Below are 17,389 nucleotides of genomic sequence, written 5' to 3' on the forward strand. Positions count from 1 at the left end.
GGATCTCCTTCACCCCCCTCAGAAAAAGAAATAAAATATGGAAGCATTAAAAAAAAACAACCCTAATCCCCAAAGGGCAGCATTTCCAATCAGACAACAACACACACATCCCCTCCCCCCCCCCCCCAGCCCCCTCCCCTCCCTCTTCCCTCCCATCTTCAAACGAAATCCAAGGCAGTGCCAGGTTTGGTGATGAAGGAAGGGGATTGGGGTTGGGGAGCACCGGCTCCTGCGTTAGAGAAACGGGTTTTTTGCTGAGAAGGAGCAGCCTGGGCCGCGGTGCAGGCCAGGCCGAGCCTCCCCGGGGTCGCCATGCCCGAGGCCAGAGCGCAGCCGCTGTGCCCAGCACCCAGGTTCCGCCAGAAGGGAGGTCCCAGGGCATGGCAGCCTCCGACGGTGCTGGCTGAGGGGGTCCACCAGGCCTCCAACCCACTCCCCCTTTTCCCCCTCTCCCGCACCCCTTTCTGCCAAACTGCGGATTTTCACCTCCGCGGGCTAGAATCCGGCGGGATTTCGCAGCCCTCCTTGCCCGGGTTTATGCCTTTATTTTTCCCGTCGGTAATCCAACCTTCGCCGCTTGAATCCTAATCCTTTTCAGTCTGATCCGTTTGGGAAAGGCTGTTGCCTTCCCCTGCCCCGTGCTCACCTCCCTACAGGGTGTGGAGGGGAGCCAATCCCTGGGGTATGGAGCACCGGGCCGGGGGCGAGGAGCTCCGAAACGCTTCTGGTGGTGCTCGGGGATGGGAAAACGGGACCAGCTCTGTCCCCGCTCTGAATCCAAGCATGAGGGACAAGGAGAAGGCCGGGCAAGGCGGCCGCTGGCCCGGATGCCCCCGAACAGCAAGTCCCTGGGGTCTTGACCCAGCCTCTCCTTTCTCTGTGGCAGACGGCAGACAGGTCGGGTCCCGCGGCCTCAGGGCCGGCTGATTTAGGGGAGCAGGCTAATTTGGGGGTCTGGGGTGGGCATGGGAGGGTCAGTGAGGACTCTTCCCGCGGCCCGGGGCCCGGCCCCAAAAGCAGCATTCGGAGCCGGCTGGAAGGGCTGCGACTGGGTCAGTCCCAAAGGGCGCGATACAGCGAGGTCCCTGCTGCCTTGGGGTGGAAACACAGAGAGAGAAGAGAGAAATTAAAGATAAAGGTGAAAAAAAGCCAATTCCGGTTTGTACCTGAAATCGAAGGAAAGCGATATATCTACCCAGCGATAATCCAGGAAACGGCGAGTTTCAAAACGCATGACAAATGAGGGGCACAAGCCGGAGCTTCCTTCTTAAGCTAGTGGGGGGGAAGGGGGGGGGAAGGCAAAAAAAAAAAATAAAATAAAAGGGCTTTTTGTTTTTCAATATGCAATTAAATAACCCAAATCCCAGCTATTTGGAAATGGGGGTGAGCCAAAGCGAGCAAGCTGCAAATCTTCGAGAGGAGGCTTTATTTACTAACCCGCCCCAGCCACGTGTGGTAAAGTTCTGAGGGTGCACGGCGGCCCGGCATCTCTTCTCTGTACACACAGAAGTCAATAGATCAGAAATCCAAATTAACTCCAAGCCTGTTTTCCATACACCCAGCCACCCCTTTTCTTCCTTTTTTTTTTTTTTATTTCGTGGTTATATTGAATTGTAGTGTTTGCAGCCTCATTAAATCCATTCCAAGACAAAAGAAGAAAAGACTGGGGGGGAGGGAGGGGACAGGAGAGGAGGGGGAAGAGGAGAGGGAAGGGGGGGGGGGGGAGAAAAAGAAGAACAGATAAAGAAAACAAATAAAGCCCTTTAACTAGATCTTCACATAAATGTCACAGTTTCTCAGCATTTACGATTTGGCTGTTTAGCATAAAAACACTTAAGGACAAGATTGAAGGCTTTCCGAGAGATCTGGACAGAAGTCAAAGCTATCACTCGGAGGTAAGAAAAAAAGCCAACCGCCCAAAAAACAAACAAAACAAAGAAGGGATGGAGAGGTGGGGGCGGGAGGTGGCGGAAAACAAGTGCTCTTCCAAATAATACTAAAGAAAAGTGAATTTCATTGTAATTCATAGGCTTGTTCCAAATACCAAGAGAGAAAGAGAGAAGAATAGAAGCGCACAGATGCCCCGACGAAGGGAGAACAGCTCTGCTCCCATTGTTGTGGAGTTAAACAGTGGAAGGGAGGGTTAACCTAATCCATCAAATTGTCTGGAAATTGTGAAGAAAATTCAAAAACCATATGGTCTCCAAGCGCTCGCCTTCTCTCTGCTGCGGAGGGGCACGCTTGTTTCAGCATGGCGAACCGCAGGAGGCTGTATATGCTCCATTGTCGCTTGTCACTTCAGAGAAGAGGGCTCATTTGTCCCCAGTTTTCATGCTTTACGCTAAAAATTACAACCCCATCCATTCTCAAAGAGGAGAAAGATTTATTTAGCCTCGGAGAAACTGGACCAAAAAAAAAAAAAGGGAAAATCCAACCCACAAACCAAGCCTGTCTTATCCGGACACTTCTCCGCTGAGCTCTGCCACTGTACACCAGATTTGTCTTTCTCACATAAATTTTTTGCAAAGAATAGGGAGAAACACACGTTGTTCGGCTCCAAGGGCAGGTCACGCTGCCAGGGGAAAACACATTCACCAGAGCAGTGATTTTGGAGAAAAGAAAAAAAAAAAAGGAGAGACAGGAGAAAAAAGAGGGGAGAAAATATAAAAGGAACGGGAGGAAATGAAGCATTTGCCACCCTTCTGTCCCCGGAGCAGCAGTTTTGGCCAGAACGGGAGGTCCGCCCCCCGTGCCCCTCACCGCTCCTTTTGTTCAGAACGATGGTAACTCCTTCCCCTCGTTCGCATTTGGGTTTTCTTTATTTATCCCCACACCACCACTATTTCCTTTCTAATTCCGGGCTGGAAATACCCTGCTGGAGACGGGAGCTGCTGGGAGGGCCGATGGCCCCGGTAGCCCAGGTACCCCCGCAGCTGTCCCGCAGCCGCCGCGCATCCTCCGCCCCGGGAAGCGCCTCCCGCACCTCCTGCCCTCCCGTTCCGCTGTGTTCCGCCTCTGCCAAACCGCTCCCTAGCACCAACCTAACCAACAACCACAAAAAATCTCCTAAAGATCTCGGTCCCGTGCTCCTCCCCCGTCATGTTCTTCCAGGTCCCGCCGTTAAAGTAACTTTAAAGGCAAACGGGATGGGAGCTTCCTGGTGTGGGGAAGAGTCTGGCAGAACCTCGGGCCGGCAGAGCGGTTGGTCGTTCGCAAAGAAGGACGTTAAAAGTCTATTAAAATGGTAAAGATTTTATTGTATCGGAAAAAAGAGCTATCTGTACAATTCTAAGAGACAGTAAATAAAGCGACATTGTCCCTATCGGAACTTAAATAGCAGGCCTTTTAAAATTTGTACAATTCAAACAAAAACAGGTCTTAAATCTGTACATATATTTAATTTATAGTGTAATATTTAAATGTATTGATCTTGGGATTTGTCCTTTTTTTTATTTCCATAGCATGCAAAAATTCTAAAAAGAGTAAAAAATAATTCTAGGATTTTTTTTTCATTTTCTTTCTATTTTTTTTTTTGTTACCACCTTCATATCAAAAATACGAAAGGCAGCTTTTTAATAAAAGCACAACAATAGCAGAAAATGGTAAAAATAGCTTTTAATTGGTAAAATGAGGCAGAAATTGCATTGGAGACAAATCTCTATGCTCTAGGAAAAAAAGAAAGTATATATTGTTTTCAGCTTGCATTATAACCCATCCCCAAGTTCCCAAGATTGCGAAAAAAAAATGTTTTTAGAAGGAAAAAATAATAATCACTTCGTGCACATCTGAAACATGCAAGGAAAGGCAAGTGGCTAATTTTTGCTGTTGCCGTTTTGAGTCTAACTTAAATCTTCCCTAAAGTGGTTCGTTTCGGAAGTCTTTGAAAGCAACTGCCTACCCAAAGAAGCCGAGTTTATTCCAAGGTTACTCATCTCCCTTACAGACAAAATAATGTCATTGGTAGCTATTAAAAAAAAATAAAAATCAAAGCCTCAAAAAGAAGGGGGGGGGGGGGAAGGAAAAACAATATATACGTTTAAATATTTATACAGAAGCCGTCCGTAATTGCACCATTCCGAAGATGTGACAGGCGGAGGGATATCGACTCTACCCTAAATTAATTCGTGGTTGTGTGAGTGTGTGTATGGTGGGTTTCTATTGCTTATTGCTCCGACCGACGGGAGCAGCCGCCTCGCCGCGCTGCCGGGGCCGGGCTGGGGGGCCGGGGGTGCCAATCTGGGGCTGGAGGGGGAGGGTGGGCAAGACAGGGCTGGGGGGGGGTGCTTGGTAGTGGGGTAGGGGGGAACCCCGCCGGCAGCCCCTCAGTCATCCACGTCGATCTCCACGTCCTCCTCCTCCTCGTCCTCCTCCTCCTCGCTGTCCCGGCGGCTGCGGGGCCGCTCCGTGGGGGGCGAGGTGGGGCGGGGCGGCGGCGGGGCTCCGGGCTCCCGGGCGGCGGCAGGAGGTGGTGGCGGGGAACCGGTCCGCGCCTTGCCCCTTCCCTCGGCGCTGGGCTCCAGCTCGGCCAAGGCTACGATGTCCACGGCGGGGTTGGGGCCCAGCTTTTTGGCCGATTCCACATCGGCCTTCATCTCCTCCAGGTCTCGCTTGAGCTTGGCGCGGCGGTTCTGGAACCAGGTGATGACCTGGGCGTTGGTGAGCCCCAGCTGCTGGGCGATCTGGTCCCGGTCCGCCGGCGACAGATATTTTTGGTAGAGGAACCGCTTCTCCAGCTCGTAGATCTGGTGGTTGGTGAAGGCCGTCCGCGACTTTCGACGCTTCTTCGGCGTTTGTCTCTGCCCGAAGATCGTCATCCCGTCCCTGCCTGCCGACGAGTCGCCAGATTGTCGCCGCTTTCCCCACATCCCTCCAACCCTGAGCCCCCTACACCCCACTCCCCTGCTCCGTCTGTGCCGGGGAAGGGGGATGGGGGCAGCTGGGCAGAGCCACCGCTCCCGCAGTCCGAGGCCCGCAGTGGGAAAGATGCTGCCGGGTACTGTCCGCCCGGGCGTACCCCTCGTCCCACCCCATGCGACACCCAGTGAGATTGGGAAGGGGGGAAGGAAAAACAGGCCGTGGGGATGAGCGGGGTACCCACCCGCGGGAAGATGCCCCCACACCCCGAGAGAGGCTTACCTTCGGCCGCCTGCAGTACGCTGACTTCCAGCCCCTTGAAGGTCTTGCTGGCCAGCTCTTCCAGGGCGCAGAGGGGGGAGGTTTGAGAGAGCAGCGCCCGGCCGGAGAGCGGCAGCCCGGCCGGGGCATGCTTTTCGGCGGCGGAGAGGAGGTGGGCCGTTCCGCAGAGCGTGTAACTCCTCCGCACCGAGGGCTTGTTGAGGATGTCCTCGATGCTGAAGGGGGTGAGGGGCTTGTTGGAGTTGGCCGGCGGCGGGAGGTGATCCAAGGGGCTCCGCCGCCGTTCTTCCCCCGAGGAGGGCTTGGGTTCTTCTTTGGAAGTCATGGTGGGGCCGGGCCACGCGGGGCTGCCTTCCCCACCTGCGACGGGGATGCGCTGCCGCGGGGAGAAGCCCCCGGCGGGACCGCGGGGCGACGGAGACAGCGAGCAAAAGTTGAAGCCCACCTCCAACTCCGGCGGAGGAGTCCCGGGTCCTCCCGGGGAGAGCCACGTCGGGTGGCGGGCAGGGCGGCGGGCTGCGGCCGGGAGCGGAGCTGCCGTCGGTCCCTCGCCAGGAGGTGGTCCTGCCGCACCTCCTGTCCCAGGGTTTTGGGTCGGGGATCTTTTTTTCCCTCTCTCTCTCCTCTCGCTCGCGCTCTCCTCTCTCTTCCTCTTCCCAGCTGCTATTTTAAGAAACACCCCAAATCACAGCACTTTCCCTGCCCCCCCCCCCCCCCCCCCCAAGCGAATACCCCTCCAAATAATTAAAAGAAAGAAAAAAAAAAAAGGAAGGAAAAAAAGACAAAAATTCAAAAGCAGACTTCGGAGAGGGGGAGAGCAGCCCTCGCACCGAGCCTTCGGACCAGGGGGAAAGAGACGAGAAGAGACGGGGTAATTGACTATTGCTAACAAGTTATTGTTGATTGGGAGGTAATCAATTATCTTCAATGACACTTTTCGCCCTCTCTCTCTCTCGCTCCCTCTCTCTCTCCCTCTCTGTCCAATGCAGGCTTTTGCAAGTTCGGAGACCCATTAATTAGGAGGCGGTATGGAGGTGGAGCCCACTTGAATTATAATGCTGAATGCACTTGTCATATTCTGGCCCTGCTATTTGTTTGGACATATATATTTTTAAATTACATTACAAAGCAGCCTTTATTGCATCAGGATAACACAGTATAGTGAAAAATAAGAATAAGCGAAAAAAAAACAAAACGAAAAATATCCGGCGGTATCTTTTTTTTCTTTCTTGCCCCTAAGATTTTGATTTTTTCATCTATTTTTACCTCCTGTTAATTTGGCTACTCCGTTATTTTAAATGTCTCTGTTCGGCTCAACCCAGAGCCGTTTAATTTTTTTTAATGAGGGGAAGAAGGGGAGAACCTGGTTCCAGGTAAGGCAGACCTTTCCTTTCCAATAAAATCCGAAGGTTTCCGCCGAATTTGTCGTGCTCCTCTTTCGCAGGGCCCTGTGCCGGGGAGGGCTGCGGGACAGGGCCGGGTGCAGCTCGGCGGCAGGGCAGGGCGCCCACCGGAGGGTTCCGCTGCCGGGGATGCCATCGGAGGGGCTGCACGGCGGGGCGCGGGATATCGGCGGCTTCTTCGGCTTCGTTAATGCCGGATCTGGCGGGCGGTCCCGACCGGGGAAGCGCGCACAAGGGGCAGGCAGCGGCCGGGTTCCACCGGGGTGTTTCCAGCCCGGGGCCTTTTGCTGCGAGCTTCTGGGAAGGGGTCCGCGGCGGCGAGGCTTGGTGAGCCCCCAACCCCGGGGGAAGCGGGCCCGGTCCGGCCCGGCTCTCTGTGGAGCCAGAACGTCTCACGATTATTTTTACCCGGGCCACCAGACCGCTTCTGTGTCACCGCTCTGCAGGGCGGGCGACAAAGCCCTGAACCGGGGGGTGATCGGCGTGACCTGCACGGGGGCACCCCCTGCTCACCGAGGGCCGGGATGGGGCTGGACGGGGCTAGCGGCTGCGGCGGGCGCACGACGGCGCCGTGGGTCGGGAGGAACGGCCGGGGCCGGCTTCGGCCCTAACTTTGCCTCCTCACCTTGATGGGCAGGACGAGGGCGACTGGCAGCTCCCAGGCCGCTAGGTACCAAACAAGCACAAAAGAAGCAAATGGCTCCTCTCCTTAAAGCGCCCTCTTCCTATTTTTTATAGCTCTCTGGGAGTCTCTTTATGCAGTGACCTATTTTTAAAGGCCTATATTGGGTTATTCATCATATCAAATACTGCGAGGAGCTGGGGGGGAGCTGGGGGGGGGGGGGGGGGGGAGCGAATTACACTGATTCTAAATCGCCCGGCTTCTTTGCTTTGCTAGGTGGATTATTTGCTTCGCTTTGCTTGGGTTTTATGAAGTGATTTAAACATATTTTAACCAATTAGAGACTTTCCTCCTCTCCCTGGTGTCCCCTCGCATTATTTTCCAGCGTGGCGTTTTATGTCAGGATCCGGGTTTTATTGAGAACTCAGCCGGGGATGCTGGTGTTATAATTACAGAAATAAGATTAAAAAAAAACCAAAAACACACACACAAGAAAAAGAGAAAATGAGATTTATTATTTTTTTAAGAGAAAAAGAAGAGAAAAAATGGAGGGAAAAAAAGAAAAAGGAGAGAGGGGAGAAAAACAGTCTCTTTCGTAGAAGAGAGTTCGGGAGGCCGCTTGGGATGCGCCGGGGCTCTGCCGTCCCGAGCTCCAGACCGACCGCCGTCCCCGCTCTGCTTGGGACAGGGACAAACCCGGTGCTGAGAACAGAGAAGCCCCGAAAACAGTTCCGATGCCGTTCCCCGCCCCCCCCCGTCCCCGTCCCCCCCAGCCCGCATCTTATCTGCTTGAGCGGGGGGACAGGGCTTTACATGAACTCCGCTTTATTTTGACTCCCTGGCAGGGACAGAGTCCCTGGCAGGGGCAGAGACCCCGGGCAGAAGCCCCGGGACAGGCTCCCCGGCATCGGGGGACCATTATTCGTTTGCCTCGGTAGCTGCCTGGCAGGGGACAGAAGGGTTCATGCCTTGCCTGAGTAGCTCAGCCCGGTATCTCCGGGTCTGCCGCCTTCCCTTGTGCTCAACGTGTCTCCCACGCAGCACCTCATTGGGAAGAGGGGTGGCTGAAAGGGAAGGGGGTAGGTCCCGACACCCATCGTTTCCCCCCACCTCTTGGGGCTCTATGGGTGACCCAGCGGGGTCCCACCGACCCCTCTCCGCTGTGCTTTCAGCTGCTCCTTGGTGCCTTCGGTGGATTTGGATTTGTTTTCCCTGCGCTCACTTTGCCTTTGCTGCAAGTCGCTCGTCGCAAACGACTCTTTCTCTGCGCTCCTGGGGTGGCCAAAAATCAGAGGAGGGGCGGGCTGGGTTACCCCCGCCCTGGTTTGAGGGAAGAGCTCAGCATCCCCCTCAGCACCCTTCGGAATTTAATTATTTTAACTCCTTTTTTTGGCAGCCCGCTTGCACCCTGCCCGGAATTAGGGACCCTCGGTGCCCCGCGGCAGTAGCATCGCATCTCCCTCCCAAGAAAGCATGCCCTCTTCCAAGAGCATCTGGGAGCTAGAGGGCACTGGGGGCACCGGAGGCCTGCTCTTGCCCCCACCACATAACTTCGCATCCCAGGGGAGAGCCGTCCTTTCCTGTCCCGCAGGGAGGAAGCTGAGGGGTGGTGCATCCCAGATTTGAGGTCTTCTGGGCAAAACCACCCACATCCGAAAAGCTTTAACACCCCTAACCCTCCATTTCTGCCAGCTCCAGCTCAACTGAGAGGGGGCCTGGCACTGAGCCCCTCTCGGTGCAGACAGGAAAAGTTTGGGTAGGGTCCCCGGCCAAGAAGCACGGAGGGGAGCAAGGCTGGAGGGAATGGCGGCCCCCCGCTGTACTTGGGGACTCATGGGGCGTCCCCCGGGGCAGTCGGGGAAGTGTCGCTCCGGGTCCCTGCCTTTCACCTGCTTTTCTTCCGGAAAGCCAGTAAAGCCTCGGCCTTTCCTCCTCCTCGGAGCAGAGAAGTACCGCTGCACCTGAAACTACCAAGGGTTGGGGAGCCAAAAAACCCTGTCGGCTAGGAGCAGCATCTTTGGAGGCGCCTCCCCTTTTCGCCCCCCCAGTCGTATTTCGGGGTATCGTCAGGGTCCTCCCCCCCCCCCCTCCTCTCCAGAAGCCGTCCAGGACATGGCGGGCAGCCGCCAGGGCTGCCTGGCTTTCGCTGTGCGCGGCTCGCTTTTGTCCAGGAAAATGTCACAGGAATATAATTAAAGCAGGCTGCATAAATCACTCAAGTGTTGATCACCAAAGTAACTGCGTACAAATGACACCTCCTTTCCCGGCATAGCTGAGCCATGCACGGCTCCCAGTTATGTCTGCCTAGTTTAAGTGGTCTAAACACGTTACCGCTCCCTGTTAGCAGTGCGGAGAGGAGCAGAACTCTGCGCCCTCCAGCTGACAGCGAACGCCGGGATCCTGGCACCACATCCTGCACAGGGCCGCGGTGGGGAGCCGGGGACCTGGGAAATAACTGTTATTTTTGTCTTTAAGCACCCCCAAGTTTGGGGCTGTGAAGGGAGGCGGAGAGAGCCCGGTGGGACCCGCCGTGAAGCCCAGAGGAGGGAGGAGAACGGCGCGGTCCGAGGTCCCTGTCCCACTGCTCTCTTACTACCGGTAAAATGTTCCCACAGGTGTCTTCTGCCCCAGCGCCGGGCGCCGCTCGTTGTTGCTTCCCTTGGAAAGCAGCGGCCCGGAGTTGGGCTCCCGCCGGCTCCCAGCTCTGTTAGGGGAGCGGGTGGCAAGGGCCGGGGGGCTCTGAGGGGGTGGAGAGGAACTCCCCTTCAGAGCCCATCTCTGGAGGTCGTTTCACATCCATCGCCCTCTCCTTCCTCCCTTCGCAACCAGCTCTCTGTGGGGGAAAAACTTCGCTGCACCAAAAATAAGTTTGACCCAAGCGCCCGTACCCGGCGGGGGAGCCGGGGCCAGGGGCAGGGCGCCCTGGCCAGCCCGGCTCGGCTCGGATGGAAAACGCTGGCCCCAGCCTTTCCCCAGCAGAGAAACTCGAAGAAGCCGCCGTTTATCCCGGAGGGCTCCGGCAGGGATGGGACTTGCGGGGCCCTGTCAGGGACGAATTCCGCCTCCCCAGACGCCCTGCCAGGAGCGGGACAGCGGGGAGCGGCTTCCCCTGGGCAGGCATCTCCGTGCCCCACTACCCGCCTTTCCCGGGGCCTTTTCGTTTGCAAACGAACTCCGGGGGCCTGGAGGAGCTGCAGGGTCCGGGCACCCCCGCCCATCCCCGGGGACTATTTATTTCCCTTCCAAAGCTTCCCGCAGCCCTAACTCAGGGCCAGGAGCGGGGCAAGAGCCTAAGTTTGAGTGAGTTTCAGGCCTGCGGTAAGCGGGGATGGTACCGGTCGGGATAGAGGGAAAATAGGTGAGATCAGATTCCCCGAAAGCTGTTGTAAAGCACAATTTGAGTTACTGTCGGGGTGCATTGACTCCTTCGACTGCCTCATCATCTCGCGTGGGGCCGCGAGGAGCTTTTCCCACGGTGGGGGAGAATGGCATGGTAACCCCATCCCGCATGTCGGACTCCGGCACATCCCCTCTCAGCATGGCTGGGAATCCTCCGGGGCCAGCACTCCTGGCTGCTTTCTGGGGTTCCCCCGGGGTTTGGGGGTCTGGAGAGCCGGTCTGCGCTGCTGTCTCCTCAGCCAGAGCACGGTTTCCTCTGGGAACAGGGTCCTCCTGAATGGGTGCAGAGTTTCATGCGAGGGAAAGGCGAATGAGAGCATTTGATAGTATTTTGATTCTTTTAAACTCCAGTGTATTAATTTCTAGCCCAAGAAACCCAGTTGGAGGCAGGATCCCTGTGGAAAACAGCCGGGACGTGCCCTTCCCAGCTCCAGGCAAGGCCAGAATTTGGATTTTTTTTTTTTAATTAAAACAAAACAAAATTTCGATAATACAATCTGCAAGACCCCTCTGGAGGGCAGGAAGGTGGCACTTAGAGGTGCCGCTCATAGAGCCGTGCCAGGCTCTATGAGCGGCAGAAATTTAGCATCTCTCGGGCCCTCCTTGCTCTGTCCCAGCCCTGGTAGAGCCAAAGCCGGGCCGTGGGGCAAGCGGGGAAGACCCGGCCGAGGGATCAGCGCAGTCCCGATCCTCTGTTCAGACTGCACTGTCCCCTGAGTCACTCACGTTTTGGGACGGGGCTCAACCAAAGCTTTCTCTCCAACCCTCCAAGCTCCATCGAAGAGGCCGCGGGGAGGTGGGGGAGTAGAACTGGTGCTCCATGGTCACGGAGCTCTCCCTAGGACCGCGGGGATGGGCGCAGGGGAGACGGGGGCAGGCAACCGCTCCCGCAGGATGCTGGAAGTAGAGCTCAGAGCTGGGTTTTACCATCACCTTTGGGCCCACCGTGGATCTGGGGTGGGGGTGTCGAGCCCCTGCTTGGTGCCTGGGCCCGGGGACTCCCCTGTTTCGCCAGGGAGGAGAGCGAAGGGGCCGCCAGCAGGACGCTCCCCTGCCCTGCAGCCTTCCTCCGCGCTCAGGGCTCGACAAAACTTTGTTGGACGGGGCGGGAAGCAGGAGGACCGGAGCACGACGACACTACCACCCAGGGCTGTGACAGCAGAGCCGCTCTGGCTCCTCCGAGACCTGTAATATCTCTGCCGCTCCCGGCACGCGTGAATAATTCACCAGGCTGCCAAATACAAGTAACGTTTGTGGCAGCTATGAAGGAGCCAGGGAGGCGAGGGCTCATTTTTGGGGGGCAGGAGGAGGTGTGGGGAATCAATTGAAACTTAATAAAGGGAGTGGGGGGTAGAATGGCAGAAATAAGCCAGGCAACTTCTTCTAATAACAACTTGGTGTTAATAATTCAGGAGCAGTCATTGGATTATAGCGCAATATCCGAAGTATGCGTTGCCGGCACAATGCGGGTGGATAATGTAATTGGAGCTCATTTTGCCTTCCAATAAATTACAGCAGCAAAAGTTTCCTGTTAAAGCAGTTATTTGTATTTATTTTTTGAAGGTGATTCCCCCTTCCAACAACTGCAGTAAGAAAATTAATTAAAAACTCATATTTCCACCCTTTGCAAAAGCAGCACCGAATTGAGAAGCCAGAGTTTGGCTGTGATCTCTTCCAACTTTGAGTTCTGTGAGGCTGCTCCTCCCCACCTCTCACTTCTTTCTGTCAGTGCACCTGTTTTTCTATCCCTTCCTTTTTTCATCCCACCCAGTCTGACCTTGCAGGACCTCTTCAAGCTCAGACAAGTGATGCTGGAAAGAAAAATGTCTCTCAAATCCATCCCTTCATATTAGGCTTGCTGGTTTTGTTTCCCTTGTCCATCTCTGGTCCTGTTGTGAAGGGGTAGCAGCTAGAGGTAGGGTCAAACAGCATTTCACTTGTCTTTTAACTCACATGTAAGGTGGGCTTGCAAGGCCTCAGATTTAGCAGCAGACACATCTGCCCCAGGCCCAGCTAGGGGTTTCCAGCTGTCCTCTTCTCTCTTCCCATTTCTCTCACCAAAGGCCAGGCTTATACTCTTGCACTCTTGTGGTCTCCATCCATGACAGGGGTTCACAAGGTGATTCTCAAGCCTCTCCCTGCCCCTGCTGCTGGACACAGGGCTCTACCGAACCACACTCCAGTGCCAAGTTGCTCTCTGCATCCTGCTTGGAGCCCATCTGCCTGGAAGAGTGACCTTTCCCCAAGAGCTTGGCCACAGCCAGCAGACTCCTCTGGTGGGATGGTTTACACTGCTGTTTATTTTATTCTGCTTTCTACTGCAGGAATCTTAGACACATTCCTCAGATGGCCTTGAATCAGGCATGGCTCTTTCTTTGGGTACTGTTAGCATCCTGCAATGGTGGCTGGCATTTCCCATCCTGCATAATAGCTGCTGTTAGCTTACAGTGTTTCTGTACCGATCACTGTTGGATCAAGCTGTCTCTCTGTCCCCAGTGCTGCATGGTGATACAGTGGAGGGAGAGAGAAGAGCTTTTTGCAGGAGGCTGGCATGAAAAAAACCTCTCCTGTTAGGTATTTATCTAATTCCCGCTCTTTGGGAAATGACTCAGACTCTGAACTGTGACGTTTAATATGACTACAGAAAGGCCTCATCATGAACAATTCCACCTGTGAGTATCCTAGGGTCCAGTCCACCTCTGTTCTCAGTTTTGTTCAGTTTGTGACATCTTGTGGCACTGAATTCCCATGTCTTCCTGCCTGGAACCCAGGGTTATCTTCCAGCTGATGTACGACTGCTTGTGACAGTGGAACTTTACTGTCTGGGCTATTTTTCTGGGTGCTGAGTAAAGCACATGTAGTGAACAGCCTCAAGATTTCTCCCATTTTTTTTTCTTGAAATTTCCTACAGGTCTGTTCAGTTGTGCTGTTTTTCATAGGTGTGGAAAGAGGGTCTTCCCTGATGCCAAATATGCAGCAATACGTGGGTCTGGATTCTGCTTGCACGTAACAAAACCAGTCAGGTTCGTTGCTTCTGCTATTGTTAGGGCTACAACTTAATGAGGACGCACCAGTGTTGCTCAGTAAGAGCTAAGGGGGGGGTGAGTGAGACCCAGAAAGGGAGGTATTAAACTAATAAATAGCAGAAATCACAGCCTGGGGTTTGCGAAGGGGCCAGCTGGATAGGGCATTCCTCACCCCGGAGCAAGGCTGCGGCTCGCAGGGCCTGTGGCCCATGGAGCTGTAACTGTGGCGAGGCCATGGGGGAGAGATCAAGCCTGCAGCTGGCCGGGCCCTCTCCGGGGCAGCCGCCGCTAGAGGGGGGACGCCGAACGCGGAGGGTGCGGAGGGGCCCCCGGGGCTCGCTGCGGCTTCGACGGTGTAAAGCAGCCGTGGAGGGACTAGTTCTGTCTATCCCAAACCACGGGATAGGTTCCCCCCTCCTGCACTTTAAATCCCGTGATTTTCCCCTTGGAAAGCTGTGTACCTGCTCCTGCTGCCTCTTTCAGTCTCCTCAGAGAAACGGACGTTAAAAAGTCTCCTGTGCCTCGCGAACCTATTGCCAAACTCCAGATGGTCCCTTATGACAGCTAGAGAGTGTCTGTGAGTATTGGAGCACATGGACTCTAGGGCAGGGTAGAGAAGGGATTTCAAGGTTAAACACTTGTTGACTGGTAATATAACATAAAAATTACAGGAGATACGATTTTTTGGAGATGTACACAGATCCTTGCTGACCTCATTACAACCAGGGGATGTAGGCAGAGGGAGAGAAGGAGTGAAGTCTAGCAGTGGGAGAAGGAGCACCCATTCACTGCATGTCTATGAGCAGTTGCAATGCTGTGGGTGCGCCGGGGCCGCTCTTCTCTTTGGTCTTTGCCCTTTTGCCCTGAGCATGTGTGTAATCTGCAGATACACCAGCTCAGTATTGCAGAGCTGGACACGTAGTGCTGCAAGAATATGACCTTTTGCTCTGAAGATGGCAAGAGCTTTGTGCTGGCAGCTGAACAGCATACCCCGTACAAATAGAATCATTCTGATAATAAATCACCATCCATAATAAGAAGACATCGTTAATAATAAGTCATCCAGGAGCCTCTTGAGACCAGTGTACAACTTACTGTAAAAATAGATAGGAAACATGGTGTGATCATTACAAGCAAGATAACAAATAAAAGAGAAAATGACTTTTATAGGCATTTAGCTCTTCTTTCCTTCCCCCAGCTTCCAGCCAGTTCTGTTATCAGTCAGGATGGCTGTGATTTATGTCTGGTTACAAACCCAGACTGGATTTTGCAGATGTTGAGCCCCAGGTTCACTGCACCTGTGGTCTGGCTAGATCCCTACCTGCAAAAGAGCTGTCTGGCAAAAATCCCTCCTTCTTTTTTATTCCCTTCTGCTCACAATGTGATCTCTCAGTTACCCTGGTTTCTCCAATGGTCCTGGGTAAGGCAAGTGCTGTCCAGTTATGGCTTTGCCCGTATATATGAGCTCTTTTTGTACCTCTTTAGTTGGCAGGACTTGTTGGCTTTGTTTTGGCCTAGCTAGTGGGGTGACTGGACTTATTAAACCAGAGCATAGCGAGGGGCAAACACATACCAAAATATGAGCTTTGAATTGAATAAATGTTTGCATTGAGAATTGCCACATTCAGGAATATTTTCACACATAAACTGACTGGAATCAGAAGACTTATAAACATTACTCCATGCACAGGAGTGAAGGGAATCTGACACATTCATTTAAGGGTAAATTTGCAAGTCGTGCCTTTGCCTGTTTCATCAGCTCTGCTTGGGATATCAGTGTTGCTTTCTTGCAGCAGAGGGGAAAGAGGTTAAGGCTGTTCCAATCTTTCTTGGTTTCTCCCCTTGTTTGCGTTTGCCAGGCAAACAATAGCAGATGTTATATAGTCAGTTCAGTTCGCTACTAGTCCCATTATGTTCTATTTATGTTTTACTTTATTGGCTTTTTTTTTTTTATTTTCCTATTATTGTTTCACTCTGGGGGAGGCAGAGGATATAATATATTCATCTTTATTATACAAAATCTGTGTGAAGCATTTAATAAAATGCTGTTTCCACACAGCTAGGAATATTACTGTTAGCTATTCTTAAGTTAATGCTCCTATTAAAAAATGTTTGATGGCTGCAGTGACTGGAACTTGTGTGGACAAAAAGCACACATGCCACTAAATAAGGCACTCATGGCAATTCAGAGATTTCCCGATGCCTCATGGAAAACTTCTGTTTAGCCAGATTTCTGCTTGCTTAGCATATTTGCAGCATTGTTCTTCTCTGGTTTTATTATTACTTTTATTTGCATGGAAAATAAGTTTGGTGGTTTGTTTTTTTTTTTCTTTTTTTTTTTCTTTTTTGTTTCTCCCCAAAACTTTCCCCTGGTATTGGAGGAGTAAAAATCTGTCCCCAGGTCTCTTCTCCATGCAGGATTTTTGGCAGAGGTAGGTGAGCAACAGCAGCAGGTCACTGATGGGAATCCATCATCATCCAATATCAGCTGCTGTCTGAACAAGGACCAACTTATATAAAGCCCATGATGCTCTCCTGCCCCAAAGCTTCTAATTCAGTTTCCAAAATGCCTGCAGGAGGTAGGCTGGGCTCATTCTGCTTTACAAGCTGATGGGTGGGGGGAAAGGGTCTATATTTATTAATGGAAATGGAGCAGGGTAGTGCCTGAGACTCACATGTCACAGCACCTGGCTGTGATGGGATGGGGGTGGTTCTCCATGGACCTGGAGCACAGGGGATGATGCTGCTTCTGGAGTGCTGAGGGGATCATGCAAAAGAGCCGTGAAAAGTCCATGGACATGAGGACATGAGTTAGTGCAGGAGAACCTGCCCCTGAGAAATGAAAAGCTGTTTTCAGATGAAGGGCTTTCCCTAACTGACAACTTTCAGGAAAGATGCAGACATCCACAGCCAGGACGACGTTGACTTAGAGATCAAGACATTTGGTTTTAGAGCGAGAGCTCAGCCAAACACACAGCTTACCACCATGCTTCTCCCTGGCACAGGCAGGAGATTGACATTCAGCTTTAGGCTCACGGACTGTCTCAGAATCAGAGGCTTTATCCCTGCCTGTTTCCTTTGAAGAGCAAGAAAGCACTTCAGTAATGACTACTACCTGTCTGTAGGAGTGCTAATAGCAGTCAGGTGGGCACTGATCTGTACTGTCACCATACACAAGAGCCTGAGGAAAGCCAGGTAGGGTTCAATGAAGGTCTGCCTACCACCTTATCCTGGCCCCACCACTGGCTGGTAATGGATGTCCCAAATAATATACTCGATTATTGAGTATATTATTATCTTTATAGTATTACATTATGTTATTATAATACAAACATTAGCAAGTATATGGCATGCTTCCCTGTGATACTTTCCCACCCCCTGGCAGTTTGTAGTTCAGAGAGTCCTGAGCCAGAAGTGATACCTTTGTGGTTTATAGCCCCAGATAGATATTGTTCTTCCATGAACGTGTCTAACCACTTGTTCAAGCCATATAATCTTTTGGCATCCATGGTATTCCGGGTCCATGAGTTTCACAGCTGATCTACAAGCTATGCAGATAGATCTTCCTTCCATTTGTTATGAATCTGCCATGTGATAACTCCATGTCCGCTTGTCCACTTGCACTTGTTCAGGAAGAGGCGATGTACAGTTAATCCCTGCTCACCCACTCCTCAGCCTGTCTGACAACACAGACATTCATCCCTGGTCCTTTGGTAAAGGATTGTCAGCCTGGGAACATGGAGCTGACTGTGGGAAAGGTGAATCTCCTATTGTTCAGGACTAAGCAGCCGATGGAGAAGAGT

At 52.9% G+C, this 17,389-nt stretch overlaps 1 protein-coding gene and 1 long non-coding RNA gene across 2 annotated transcripts; one reads left to right on the plus strand and one right to left on the minus strand.

Moving 5' to 3' along the window:
* Positions 1-500: 500 nt before the first annotated feature.
* Positions 501-3,099, plus strand: LOC133272439 (uncharacterized). Its single transcript, XR_009744421.1, has 3 exons — positions 501-897; positions 1,823-1,895; positions 2,030-3,099. It is a non-coding gene; the product is annotated as an uncharacterized LOC133272439 (long non-coding RNA).
* A 133-nt stretch (positions 3,100-3,232) lies between these two features.
* On the minus strand, positions 3,233-6,698 carry LBX1 (ladybird homeobox 1). The gene is made up of 2 exons (XM_061459583.1): positions 5,137-6,698; positions 3,233-4,825 (listed from the first exon to the last, which is right to left on the minus strand). Exons 1-2 carry the CDS (start codon positions 5,459-5,461, stop codon positions 4,323-4,325), a joined length of 828 nt encoding a protein of 275 aa, XP_061315567.1. The 5' UTR covers positions 5,462-6,698; the 3' UTR covers positions 3,233-4,322.
* Positions 6,699-17,389: the final 10,691 nt, after the last annotated feature.

Source organism: Pezoporus flaviventris, unplaced genomic scaffold (assembly GCF_033815535.1).
Source record: "Pezoporus flaviventris isolate CSIRO_AGI_PZ_B2104156 unplaced genomic scaffold, CSIRO_AGI_Pfla_v1 ptg000029l, whole genome shotgun sequence".
In the NCBI taxonomy this organism is placed as follows: domain Eukaryota; kingdom Metazoa; phylum Chordata; class Aves; order Psittaciformes; family Psittacidae; genus Pezoporus; species Pezoporus flaviventris.